Raw genomic sequence first — 14070 nt, 5'->3', positions numbered from 1 at the left:
GCTTTTTAATAGTATTCACCCCGTTTCTAAATTAATTTTCAGACATTTTGTTACAATTTCCCAATGTCATTACCGAAAATAAGATTCAGGACGTAGATGATAATAGATGGACAGAGAAATGAAACTGGTAAATACCAGATCTAAATAAGGAAATCTTCATATAATTGGTTTGGAGAATTTTCAAAATGATTGTAACGCTCGGTTTCATAATCAGTTAAGGATTTTAAATTTTAAGTAAGTTGGTACCTACCTTTATCACAATTCATATATGGGTAAATGCATAGCCACCTTTACTTTACAAGCCATGAAGTTGAAACTTGGCAACATCTAAGCGTAGACCGGTTAATTCTGACAGTTCTCATTTATTTTTAAATGTTTTTAAATAATATTCACTGTATTTACAGAAAAACTCAAACATTTTACAATATTTCGTGCTCCAAATTATAAAGAATATTAAAAGGTATGTATTAAGATGATTTTAGTTCAATATAATATATTTTTATATAATATATTTTATAGTATAATATATTTTTATATAAACTTACGTGCATATAGAAATGCGTCCACTTAAAATTTTTGTCATTTTTGATGTCTTATATTTACTAAACCTGTTGGCCGATTCAAGTGATTTTTTTAATATGTTATAGCCTGATTCTTTAACAATACCGTTGTAATAATATTGTTGCTAAGCAGTCAATTTTTTATTGTATAACGGGCATTTATAAAATAGTGAAATTAAAACTCAACTATAGCCTCAGGTTTTCTTAACATTCTGTTTTTTATTCATTCGCTTATGTTTGATAATAAAAAAAAGTTAGCTACTTTAACAACTAGATAATATTATGTCTTTTATCAATACAGGGTGTTTCTAAATAAGTGCGTCAAACTTTAAAGGGAAAGTAACAAAATTCAAAATTTTGACCCCTGTCAAAATTTTCAATGTATTTTAAATGTAATCATTTTTTTTCGAATCTTGAAAAATCTAATAAGTATTTTTGAAAAATTTAAACGCAGAATGAATATTCCATAGGGTGATGCGAACTTTGAAAAAATAAAAGACAGTTTAATTCGTACACCCGGTATATATACAATGAAAATTTACTTATTTAGCAACAATATTATTACAGGGGTATTGTTAAAGAATCAGGCTATAACATATTAAAAAATCAATTTAAATCGGCCAACAGGTTCGGAAAATACGAGACATCAAAAATGACCAAATTTTTGAGTGGGCTGATTCTATGCACGCAAGTTTATATAAATTTCTTTAAGTTTGGTATTTTACATACGGCATACCTACTTATAATTTTTGTTTTTGTAGATGCCAAGCCGTTGCTGTGTGCCAGAGTGCAAAAGCAATTACGATAGCAGTCTTAAAAAGAATGAACAACCAGAAAGCACTTTTTTATTTCCAAAGGATCCAAAGCTGCGAGAACTTTGGTTACAGTGTATCCACAGGAAAAATTTTGTTATTGGAACATCAGCGGTAGTATGTGCCAAACATTTTTATTCTGATGACATCGAGAGAGTTAGAGAATGGGTAGATAAGGAAGGCAACAAACATGTAGAGAAATTAACGAATCCTAAGTTAAAACCTTCTGCAGTTCCTCGCATTTTTCCAATTCAGGATGTTTCTAAATAAGTGCGAAAAACTTTAAAGGGAAAGGAACAAAATGCAAAATTTTGACGCCTGTCAAAATTTTCACTGTATTTTAAATGCAATCATTTTTTCGAATTCTGAGAAAACTAATAAGTATTTTTGAAAAATTTAAACGCTGAATGAAAGATTACTTTATTACCGAGGGCCGAAAGTCCCTTAGAATGAATGAAAGGTTGTTTTTGAATGACATATTTGAAACTAAAAATCACACTAAATTTTCTTAATTTTTCGCCCCTGTAACTTATTAAAATAAACATAGAAGTTTTCAGGGACTTTCGGCCCTCGGTCCTAACGTAATCTTTCATTCTGCGTTTAAATTTTTGAAAAATACTCATTAGTTTTCTTAGGATTCGAAAAAAATTAATCCCATGTATATTCTTGTTATTGGTTTTTTTTTGTATAATAAACGTTACTTACAAGGAAGTACTTTTAATTTTATTTTGTACAAACTTCTAATTAATAATATTTTCTTGTTCGACTCAAAAAATACTATAAATTTTACCAGAATTTCTACTTTAAAATCGTGTTTTCAAAAGCGGTAGTCCGAAAGTCGGACTACGCACGTCATCAATTGCGATGTTGCCTTTTTCTCTTCATGGCTTGTAAAGTAAAGGTGGCTATGGTAAATGTCAACTTTAAAGTGAACTTTACTTATGCCCAGTTGCACCAACAGACTGTAAATCAACTGATTTGCTAACCGTCAATTCGACGATTTAAATCGATGATCAATGGATATTTTTCAAACGGGTTGCACCATTCAAAAAAACTGTTGGTTTACAAACCGACAATATATAAGTGGCAACATCGTACTTCATTCGATTATTTCATTCGAATCCGAGTGTCGTCTGTCAAAAAAGATTGTCAAAGAAAGTTTTGTTTTTGTAGTTTGTAAGGTTATGTCTATGTTATGAATTGAACACTACATTGTTTTCTTGCAAATTTGTTTGTATTATACTTATCATACTATTCATACTTACGATGGAAAATAAAGGAAGCCACTTCTGTAGTTTAGAGAAAGATATAATTTTAGATTTAGCAATTAAATATAAATTTATAGTAGAAAATAAACAAACAGATGGTGTAAAAAATAAACAAAAAGCCATTGCATGGGAAAATATTAGCTTGTTATATGGGAAGATATACCTTGTTTTAAATTCATCTTCATTATACTTACTTATTATACTATACAATTCATTGCGATCTCTTACAGATCTTATATTTGGTAGCATATGCATTATATCTTCCAAATCCTCAAGATGAACTTGATGATAAATCCATTTTTATAAATTATAATCTATGATGATACTATGATACTTTATTAGATAATAGAGAGATATCGAAACCCTATTTAACATCGATCCTTTAATAAAAGTTCCTTCTTCTTACTCTCTTTCTTGGCTTGCATACTTGTGCATCTGTCAGTACATTTGATTGTATTGCAGCTCGTCTTGCTCTAATCAATGCTGCAACACTGAAATGAAAACCTAAAAATGTTGCCTTGATTTACCATTTTGTTAATGTTTAAATGAATAATCACTGCCTCTAGTTGTTCATGGGTAAGATGTTGCAATATATTTTGAACATTGGAATTCTTTGGTACTCCTAATTTTGTAAGTTCGATTCTCAAATTAAACTGCTTGGATACTCTTATTGGACACTTTAGAAGAATATGATCTAGATACTCAATTTTTCCGCATTCACAGTAAGATGATTATAAAAGTTCCTTTATTTTGACATAACGTGTTAAAAATGTGAAGAAAGCTCTAACTTCACTTGTTTTTTGAATTTATCGTGTTGTCGCTTCTTTGGATTAATAATTTATATATTATTGTGGGATTGATATTTGATTAAACTTTCATCATTAAAGTTGTATGTTGGGTTTTATTTATTAAAAAGAACTCTACAGTAATATTCTCAGATATAGATTATTGATGTTTTGACTTTTGACCCAAACGAATATAAAAAAGAACATTTTATTGAAGCTAGAGTTATTACAAAAAGTAAAAAGGAATATTATGTAAATAATTTTAAAGTGTTACTACTTACAGTGATCAGACATAGAATATCATTAACTCATTTATTAAACTCAATATATTTTACATTTTTGTATAGAAATAAATATTTTTTATTATAGATATAAAGAGGTAATTTCAATCAATTTTAATATCGTTAAAATTCTAGATTCAAAATAGAGTTCAATTCAACAGATATATAACAACAGGTTAACAAAATAAAACAAAGGCTCAAGTATTTATATTTGAAAATTTAATCTTTTTATAGATTAGAATCTATAAAGTTTTTAGTCAAAAGTATTAGGTAATACACTTTCATTTTCATGCCATCTTCTTTTGATTCCTATCTGTTTCGAATGTTGGAAATCATATTAGCAATCATAACCTTGCTAGCTGCGATTCGAAACAGTTCCATTGATCTTCTCCCTCTACTGGGTCTTCGCTTAGCTTTGACTGTACCTTGCAATATGTACTGCATCAGGAAGTAACGGTGTTGATTTCTCATATGTGTCCCAGATACTGCAGTTTTATGTGTTTAATGGTAAACACAATCTCCAATTCTTTTTTCATTCCTCCTAGAACATCCTTGTTCGTGATCCATTTCATGCCCTCAGTATTTGTTTATTTAAACACTGCCAAAAAAAAATTAATAAAAAACCATCATAAAGGTTAATTCTTCTATTATATTTTTGTCTATCAGGAAGTTTATCTGACAGATTAGATATTAGAGGTCTTTTCATTTCCAGATAACTAATTATTGGGAAGTTTATATAGCAGTATCCTTAGTATCTATCTTTTCAGCTCCGGATAACTAGTTAACGGGAAGTATTTCTCTGTCAGATATCTGTTAGTATCTAATCTGTCAGATAAACTTCCTGATAACTAGTTATCCAAAGGTGAAAAGAGAGGGTCATAATGGATAGTAATGAACATATTTTAAATGATAAAAGATTAAACACCAATAGCATGTATAATATTAATAAATTTATTATTGAAAACCTGCTAATGAACATAAAGTACTTAAACTCAGTCACCGATATAATATTAATATTAATTTATTAACAAACTGCAGTCCAACAAAAATAAAATTAATTTAAGCTAGCTTTAAATGTCAAACAATATTTTTAAACAAACACACACACAATTTAGTTGCATTAGATTAGCTTCTGGTTGAAAATGTACTGCCACAGCTTCTAATCTAATATATCAATATCAACAGCACACTCATTTGCCACTATTTCAAGGTTTTCTCTATTATCTATCTATTATCTACTGCAATATTGTGTAAAACTGAACAAGCTGATATTATTCTTTGAAGAAAAGGTAACTTGCATCTCATTACATATGTTAAAATGGGAAATCTCTTCAAAATACCAAATGTTCTTTCAATAACAACTCTTGAAGGGATTTGTGATTGATTGTAAAACACAACTTCTGTCTGAATATTCTGCAATGGTGTCATGTGTCATTGGGTAGTTGTAGTTGAGGACTGGGATATCCACTATTCCCTAATAATATTATATTCTCCAGAAATTCCCCATTTTATATACCCATAATGTAAAAGTATTTAAAAACTAAAATAGTATTTTCAATTGCACTTCCATATTATTGAACGATTAGTATTATGGGATATATGATGTTCTCTAAACATCTTTAAATGACAAAATAATTAAATTTAACGTTTTACGTGGTTTTACTCTTTTCAATTATCTTATTTTAATTTTTATCAACAACTGGAATTTTATAGGTTATTGGAATAAACGTCAAACGTCAGGTAAAAAACAGTCGATTTTTTAAATAACCGCAGAAAATCGGGTGGTTAATTTTGACACATCAAAAACTGTCGGTTTTAATTGAGTAATGGTCGGTGCAACGCATTTTAAAATAAACGGGCAATCCAAATCAAAAAATCAATCGTTTATTTGTTGGTGCAACTGGCTATTAATGTTTACTTTAAGTTGATTATGAAACCAGGCGATTTTGACAAGGTAACCGTTAACACAGATTTTACTGTATTTACAGGCCTAAAAAGAATCTACTGATTTCTATTGATTTTTTGAAAGCAAAACTACTATCCGCTGCAAGATAACTCGGATGGAATTCAGACAAAATATGTACAAAAAGTACATATTTTGTCGGAGTTTCAGCCAAATTATCTTGCAACGGATATAGTACTCAAAGAGTAAGAACTGGCCTGGCAACCCTGTCTAGCAAAGCTGATACAAAGATTTAAGCTTATCAAATCTACTGATAAAACAATGGACAATGGAGAAACCAGCTAATAAAAAACAAATAAACAGGTTGTTAAATAAATCGAAAATTTCCAGCAAAATAAAATATAAAATAATAAGAAAGAAGTACAGTTATAAAGTAAATTCTTTTTTTGCTCCTGAAGTTGCCGTAAACGTGTCACACATCTATAGAACTATACGTAAAGGCCCTGGGGTCGTGAGAGACAACTACCTAGTCGGCCAGAAAACCCATGGGCGTAAATTAGTTTAGCATTATAACGTTTTTAAGTAGTTGCGATTGTTGAAAAAACTTAACTGTGATATGTAGTTGTCACAATAGTAATAACTTAGTTGCCCATATAACTAAAGATATTACTTAACGTTGTAACATCGTAATGTCAGTCGGGTTAGGGGTCGTTGGCCGAAACAACTGAAAGTCCACTGTGGCAACGTTATATACAGTGCATTTGTTTGTACTGACAACCAATGCGTCGAAAAATTGCTACTTGGGAATTATCGACTAAAATATCTAGCCAGTTGCGTCTGAGTTTAGCGAACCGACTATATAAAGAACAATGTCATTTTTAACTGAAATTCTTGTTATCCAAAACGGTCTATCCCCCAATTATTTTGGTTAACGGAGGTTTTACTGTAAATGGTTAATGTTGATAATATATTAGGTCTGTTCCTTTGTTTTAAGTGTAACACTAGTTCTTGAAAAGTGTAAAAGTGTTACACTTTCTTGTTTCTTTGTTTTTCTAGTGTTTACACTTTTTTTCACGATACACTCAACTTCTGTCGTAGAACGCGTACAACTCGTTTCTTTGAAATGCTGTAGGAAAAAAAGTGTAACACTTTTCTACACCTACCTCCGAGACGGTGGTGGATATTACACTCGTCCTGCGCAGTATCATCCAACCGGAGCCAGCTGTTTAGCCGTTAAATGTGTTTGTTTACAAAAAAGATATATTTCTTTTTAGTTTAATTTAAACTAGATTTATAAATTGAAAAAACTAAAGTAGCTACAAGTTTTAATTTAATTTTGCTTAACCTCCGAGTGGCACTTTCCTGTAATTTTAAAATTATCACTTTTCAGTGATTTTTTTAATATGCTTTTATGTGCTTTAATATGCTTTTAAGTTCAACAAAGCATTTCCTTTAATTACAATTAAGCCAAAACATCGCAAATCCTGGGCCCTGGACTACTAAAGGTATCCGGTATCCGCATATCAGCCATGAATATGTGTTCACTACTCTACATCAAGAAATTTACTTTCCAATGGCTCTGTCACTGAATATATCAGCAATTATAGGAAAACCTATTTAAAACTTATAAAATCAGCTAAAAAATCGTACTATCAAAATTGTCTGAGAAGCTCTAAAAGTGTTGCAAAAGAAACTTAGTCCATAATAAACGATCTTCGAAATAAAATTCACCCAGCTTAAACATTTTTCCTTTCAGACCCTGGAAATCTAAATGAATACTTTGTTAATGTGAGTAAAAATATAACATCAACAGCTTCGTGCAATTGTACTTGAGACACTGTGTCAGGTGAGGTGTTTGAAAATTTGAGTAACTTGATTCTGGGGTGTGAATTTCTAAAACTTTTAAGTGTGGTTTTTAACCGTTGAGAAAAATTATTTATTTAGTGTTGTGTTTATAATTTAATATATGTTTTAAAATGAGTTTTGTTTTATTTTTTGAGAAAAAATTAAAAATACAGCATACTTACAGTACTTTTTTTGAAATGCTATTTTCCAAAGTTTATAAAATTTCTTACGCTCGATTTTATATTAATAAAGTTAAAGTGGACTTTAAATTTAAAGTTTTCTTTAACTGTAACAATTGCTTTTTTTAAGGTAACACACACTTTAACTTTATTATGAAATCGAGAGTTAGTCAAAATTCTAAATGCTCAGTAAATAATAACAACAATTAGGTACTTGTATTGAAAACAACATATTTTGTAATTTGAAAAAAAAAACAACATATTTGCAACATAGATAACAAAACAACATGCTTTGTTACGTATTTTAAAAAACTCTCCATCATGCATGCTCCATGAGAAAAGAAAATATAAAACTAATTTCATCCTTATTATGTCTCAGATGGCGTAGCTACTTTTGCTATAACTACTCAATGCTTTGCTACTCTACCTACCTACATACAATTTGTATTGTTTTATCAAAAAACAAGCATTTACATACTCTGCAAATTGTATATTTTTTCTTTGCATTTTCATATGAAAAAACCGCGGTATTTATCTTGAACTTTTTTTGAACAAGGTGCAATACTTAGGTAATATTATTATTAATAAAACAAAGTATATTAAAATACAATGTTAAAAACTTTAATAATATTAGCAATATTTAAAAACTTCAATATATTATATTATAGTATACATATTATGAATCAGTAGAAACGATTATATTTAAATTTGGTAAATTATAACTCCAATCGACCAGAGCACGACCACACAACCCAAAACACAAGTACGCAAATATGGTTGTGTGAAGCGTGGCTCGAAGCCGTGCAATTTACGAGACTCGCTCGATCTGTAGATCCTTGTGTCCTCATCTCGCCAATTAATGATTCTTTTGAGAAAGGTAAATTTCCAGAGTACCTAAAGACAGCTATCATTATTCCTCTTCATAAGGGTGGTGAAAAATCTAATTCCTGCAAGTATATACCTATTGCATTACTACCGGTACTCCAAAATTATTGAGAGACTCATAAAAGCATGACTTATGTCCTTTCTTGTTGAAAACAACATTTTATTACAAAAGTTCGGCTTTTTAAATAATAAATGTACTGCTGATGCCATGTTTTCTGTACTACATGAGGTTTATCAAGCACTGAGCAATAATCTTCACACTGCCACTGTTTTTTGTGACTATGCCAAAGCTTTTGATTGTGTAAATCATGAAATTTTGATAAAAATAACTAAATTTATATGGAATTCGAAGAATTTCTTTGAATTGGTTTCAATCTTACTTGGATAGTTGGAAACAACTGGTTAGAGCAAATAATACAGACTTTAGTCTCCAAAATATTGTATGTGGGGTCCTCTACAAACCACAAGGTTCAGTATCAGGTCCTCTACTTTTCCTTACGTTTATTAATGACATCCCTAGTTTAAAAATTAATGGAAAAAATTTTCTTTTTGCTGATGATACCAGTATTACTTGGAGCAACTCAAATATTGCTACTATACCTTCTGATCTACTCACGATAAAAACCTGGTCCGATTCTAATTTACCTTTTTTTAACATAAAACAGTAGCATTATCCTATACAGGAGCTCGTCAATCTTTACCTCTTAACACATTCACAGACACAACTGCATATGAAGCCACTTACTCCATAAGATGTGTCTACATCTAAAGTGTGTCTGTGAATGTGTTAATAACAGCCAGATCAGTATCGTTGATTCTGTAAAGTTTCTTGGTATTTTTTTTTAGATAGCAATCTTAAGGGTTAAAAGGGTCTAAAGGGATAAACATTCACTGAAAGCGATATTATCTTTAATACCCGTGGTGCCTTCAACATTTAATGTCTTACTAAATTATTCTTTATAGGCAAAAAAATTTAAGGAATTTTGAATTAATTAGTTTTTAAATAAGTACATTTACCAGCAACAGTTGTAATGTAATTGTGTCAACTCGACAGTATTTAACTAGTTATTTGAATTTAATACCCTAGCTAGGGCATTATTTTTCAAAATAAATATTGAAAAATAACGCCCTAGGGCATTATAATATAACTTTGAAATCATGTACAGTGGAACCTCGATTATCCGTCTCTCCATTAACCATCACCTCTGTTAACCGTCAGGGTACATACAGAAGTTGTATTGAGTTATACATTAGCAATCATTTAAATGCAAAAAAATAAAAAAAAGGTAATTTGATTTGTGATGAGGACACAAACGGCTATCCATTGCTGACAGATAAAGAACTCATTGAAATGGCAACAAAGGCGGACCAAACCTATTCGGAAGCTGACACAGTAGCTATATTGATGCTTGGACACAAGGAAGCTTGACTGTAGCTATATTGATGAACCTATTGTAACTGACAAAGATTTGCGTAAATAATCTAGAGAAGCTGCATCGCATATGCAATAATTCATCGAGTGGTATTCTCAACAAGAAGAAGCCAATAAAGTAGATTGCATGATCTTATGCCGATTAAGAAATTCAGCCGTCGCAAAATATGAAGCAGCAGTAAAACAAACACAAATTTCAGAATATTTTAAATTAATTCGATTGTATGAACACAAATCCCTCTTATATTGTCAAACAAACCATACAAATGAAATTTGAGAGTTGTACTATGAATTTTTATTTTTTTTTAATGTTCTGTTAACCGTCTTTTCGATTATCCGTCATACCCTTGGTCCGGTGCCCTGACAGATAATCGAGGTTCTACTGTAATAATATTAATGTCCGACTCGTATATTATTTGACAAATAATGACATGATTTTGAAGTCAGTTTGATAAATAATGACATGATTTCGAAGTCAGTTAAGTATGATATAATGCCCTAGGCTCTAGGGCATTATTTTGAAAAATTACGCCCTAGGGTATTAAATTTAAATAACTAGTTAAATACTGTCAAGCTGACAAATAACAACCCAAGTAAAACTATGGTTACCACAATTACGTTACGACTATTGCTGGTAAATGTACTTATTTGAAAACTAATTAATTCAAAATTCCTTCAATTTTTTGCCTATAAAAAATAATTTAGTCGGACATTAAATGTTGAAGGCACCACGGGTATTAACGATAATATCGCTTTCAGTCAACTTATATCCCTCAGGCCAAAGGCCCTCGGTATATACACCATTGACCTCAAGTGTTATTATCCTTATAATACCCTTGGTACCTTAACTATAATCTCACAATCAGCCCATAGAAGGTGTCAAACAAATAAAATATTTGGGAATCATACTTGATAATTTATTAACAATTAAACGATTACTTTATTGATTACAGTTAATTTATTTAATGTAATTAAATTTAAGTTTAATTAAGGTAATAATAATAATAATGTTTATTCAAAAATAATCAAATATAAAATCTTCCTGAGACTAAAAACATATTTAAGTGTATAATTAATAAGAATTAACATAGGAAGCCACAAGGAAATAAATCTGCATGTAGCTATAGCCCAAAGTAACTCCTGTTATTTATCCAAATCTTTACTAGTCAAACACATTTGTTTTGAAATTCCAGCAGTTTCTTCTTTTTATACCTTTTAAATATCTGGTGGTTGTTCCTAAAACAAAGACATAAATAAAAATTCTACATTGTGTACCATAAAAAAATCATAAAAATGTGGAAAGTATCACAAGAATAAAGAAAAGTCCCAGATATAAAATTCACTATTAAAATAAAAATAGTAAATAATTATTTATATCTGACACTTTTCTTATTGGAACTTCTTTCTGGTAACATCCTTAATCTCTGACTTTTACAATTTATAAGACAAGAGATGATGAATAAAGAAAGGGAAAAGGACTCTGCAGTATACAGTTACATTCTGCTTTCATTAATCTAGAAAAAAGATCAGAAAGATAATTCAAAGTCCGAAATTGTAAAAGTCAAAAAGAGATTAAGGATGTACCAGAAAGGGGTTCCAATAAGAAAAGTTTCAGATTTAAATAATTATTTACTATTTTAATAGTGAATTTTGTATCTGGGACTTTTCTCTTTTCTTTAAGAGATATCGCTGAAGCATCCTAATAGTAGATAACTATTTTTGAAATTCCACTTAAATAGACAATTTGATTTCGTTTTGATTCAGAGGTGTGCAGGCAGCTCCACTGGGGACGCCGTAAGGCAGAAACAACTGTCTGGAGATTGTGTATCGCCTCTGGATCGAAAGGAAACATAAACTGTCTCTTCACTATCACAAGAGTATTTTAATATTTTTATTGAATAAAAGTAGTCAAAAAAAAAGGACTAGTTGGTGGAGCGAAGAGATAAAAATAGCTGTGAAAGAAAAGAAAGTACCATGGAGAGCTTATCTAGAAAATAACAGTTAATAAGCAAGGAAGCTTGTGAAAGAAAAAGTTAAAAAAGCTAAATTGGAACAGTGGGAGAGATTTGGAGAAAAGATGGAGCAAGACAGTAGTAGGACAAACCAAAAATTGTTCTATTAAGGTCTGAAAAAATGAGAGGTAAATCAGGTAGTACTGTCGTGCAAATAAAAAAAAATAAAATGGAGAAACACTTACCCAACCACAAGATATAGTTAATAGATGGAGTAAATATTCCAAAGAGTTGAGTAATGAAATAACAATGGAAGAATTAACGGAAGCCATTGCAAAAATGAAAAATGGTAGTGGCAGGAATAGATAATATCAAAACACGATTGTTGAAATATATGGGGGAATCTGCATTACACTACTTACACAAATTACTGATAACAATTTGGAAACAGAAACGCATCCCAGAAGATTGGGCAACAGCAGTAATGGCTCTTCTGGTAAAGAAGGGAGGTAAAAAAGTAATGTTCAAATTATCGAGGTATTTTCATGCTAAGTGTACTGGCTAAGATTTATGAATGAACACTGGAGATGAGACTGAGAAAGAAAGTGGAACATCAACTAGACGATGCACAAAAAGGTTTCTGACTGGGCACAGTGTCCAAGATCATATCTTTACTATAAGACAATGGAAAAAGCCTTTGACAAGGTACCCGGACATCACATTTGGAAAGGGCTTGAACTGTTCGATGTTGGAGGAGAACTAATTGATGCAAGTAAAATTTATGTACTGGAACATTGTGCGAGCATTAAACTGTGAATCAAACAAATTTGCTAATACACAAGGAGTAAGGCAAGGTGGAGTTTTAAGCTCACTGCTATTCATTATATTATATATATGAATGAACCAATAAAAAAAATGCAGTAGAGTCCCGAAAATTAGATTTAGGTTACCATTGATTAAAAAGTATAACTCTGAGTAAATGTGTATCTGCAGATGACATTGCATTGATACCAAGTTCAGAGAAATCTTTACAAAGCAACCTAAATTTATAGACGAGAGAACTTGCAGACAAAGGAATGAAAATAAAATTAGCAAAGACTAAAACTTTACTTATTTCCAAGACACTGAGAGAAATCCATATAAACCTAGACGGAAATTTAGTAGAACATATGAATGATTTTGAATATTTATAAACTATAATAGACAAAAATTGCAAAAAAAATGAACAACACAATTGCTAAAACATCACGATTATATCACTCCCTCACTACAGGTTTCATTAGCAAAAGAGAAATTAGTGAGAAGACAAAAGGGACAGTATATTATATACCTCCCTTCTCTGCTTCATGGAAGTGAAACATGGCTGGCTGTCCTAATAATTAAGCTTGAATTATCACATCTTTATTATTATTGTAGACATTTAAAATCCTTATTAATTGAATTACATTAAACTTACCACTTATAAAATGTTTACTTTTCATATTTTAATTTTAGTTCCCTTATATCTGTTCTTCTTGTGGCTTTTATCCATTGTCCCCGGCTTTGTTTGGATAATTCATTTAAATGTATTGCATGGGGAGCCTTGGGAACAGTACAAAATAAGACTTTTCCCTGTCTGCCCTACTCCCACAATTTACAACAATACAAGTTACATGTATAAGCTTCCCAAGAAAGAAAAACTGATAACTGCTATGGACTAATTCAGTTCTGTAGGCGATAAACTACTTTATATTTGATTTGCTGCACACAATTTCGCTGCACAATCGACAATAAAAACAAACAGGATATTCTTTACAAATGTAAATATTAGGATTAGGTTATGTTATGTTATGTGCCCCCAGTTAGGCCATATTCGGAAGTTCCTTGTCCCTTTGCTTGATTGGCACACCGATAATTTTCGTTTAATACTGTCCGCTGTCATGAGCCGCTGTCACATCCGCTGTCATTTTACACTCAAATGTCCATAGAATTTCGTACACTTACACTCAAAAGTGTAACACTAAAAAACAAAGGAACAGACCTATTATTTTTCTTGGACTGCAGTTTGTTAATAAATTTATAAATACATACATGATATTGGTGTTTGATTTGAAATGATTTTAAGTATCATTTAAAGTATGTTATAATATCACATTCCCTTAAAAGAACTTCCACAACTAGCAAAAATG

At 30.7% G+C, this 14070-nt stretch overlaps 1 protein-coding gene across 1 annotated transcript; it reads left to right on the top strand.

The window, feature by feature from the left end:
- The first annotated feature begins 289 nt into the window (after window positions 1-289).
- On the top strand, window positions 290-1699 carry LOC126888125 (THAP domain-containing protein 2-like). Its single transcript, XM_050656136.1, has 2 exons — window positions 290-460; window positions 1322-1699. Exon 2 carries the CDS (start codon window positions 1322-1324, stop codon window positions 1640-1642), a length of 321 nt encoding a protein of 106 aa, XP_050512093.1. The 5' UTR covers window positions 290-460; the 3' UTR covers window positions 1643-1699.
- The last annotated feature ends 12371 nt before the right edge of the window (window positions 1700-14070 follow it).

This window comes from Diabrotica virgifera, chromosome 7 (assembly GCF_917563875.1).
Source record: "Diabrotica virgifera virgifera chromosome 7, PGI_DIABVI_V3a".
Taxonomy (NCBI): Eukaryota; Metazoa; Arthropoda; class Insecta; order Coleoptera; family Chrysomelidae; genus Diabrotica; species Diabrotica virgifera.
This window is presented reverse-complemented; position numbering and strand designations above follow the sequence as displayed.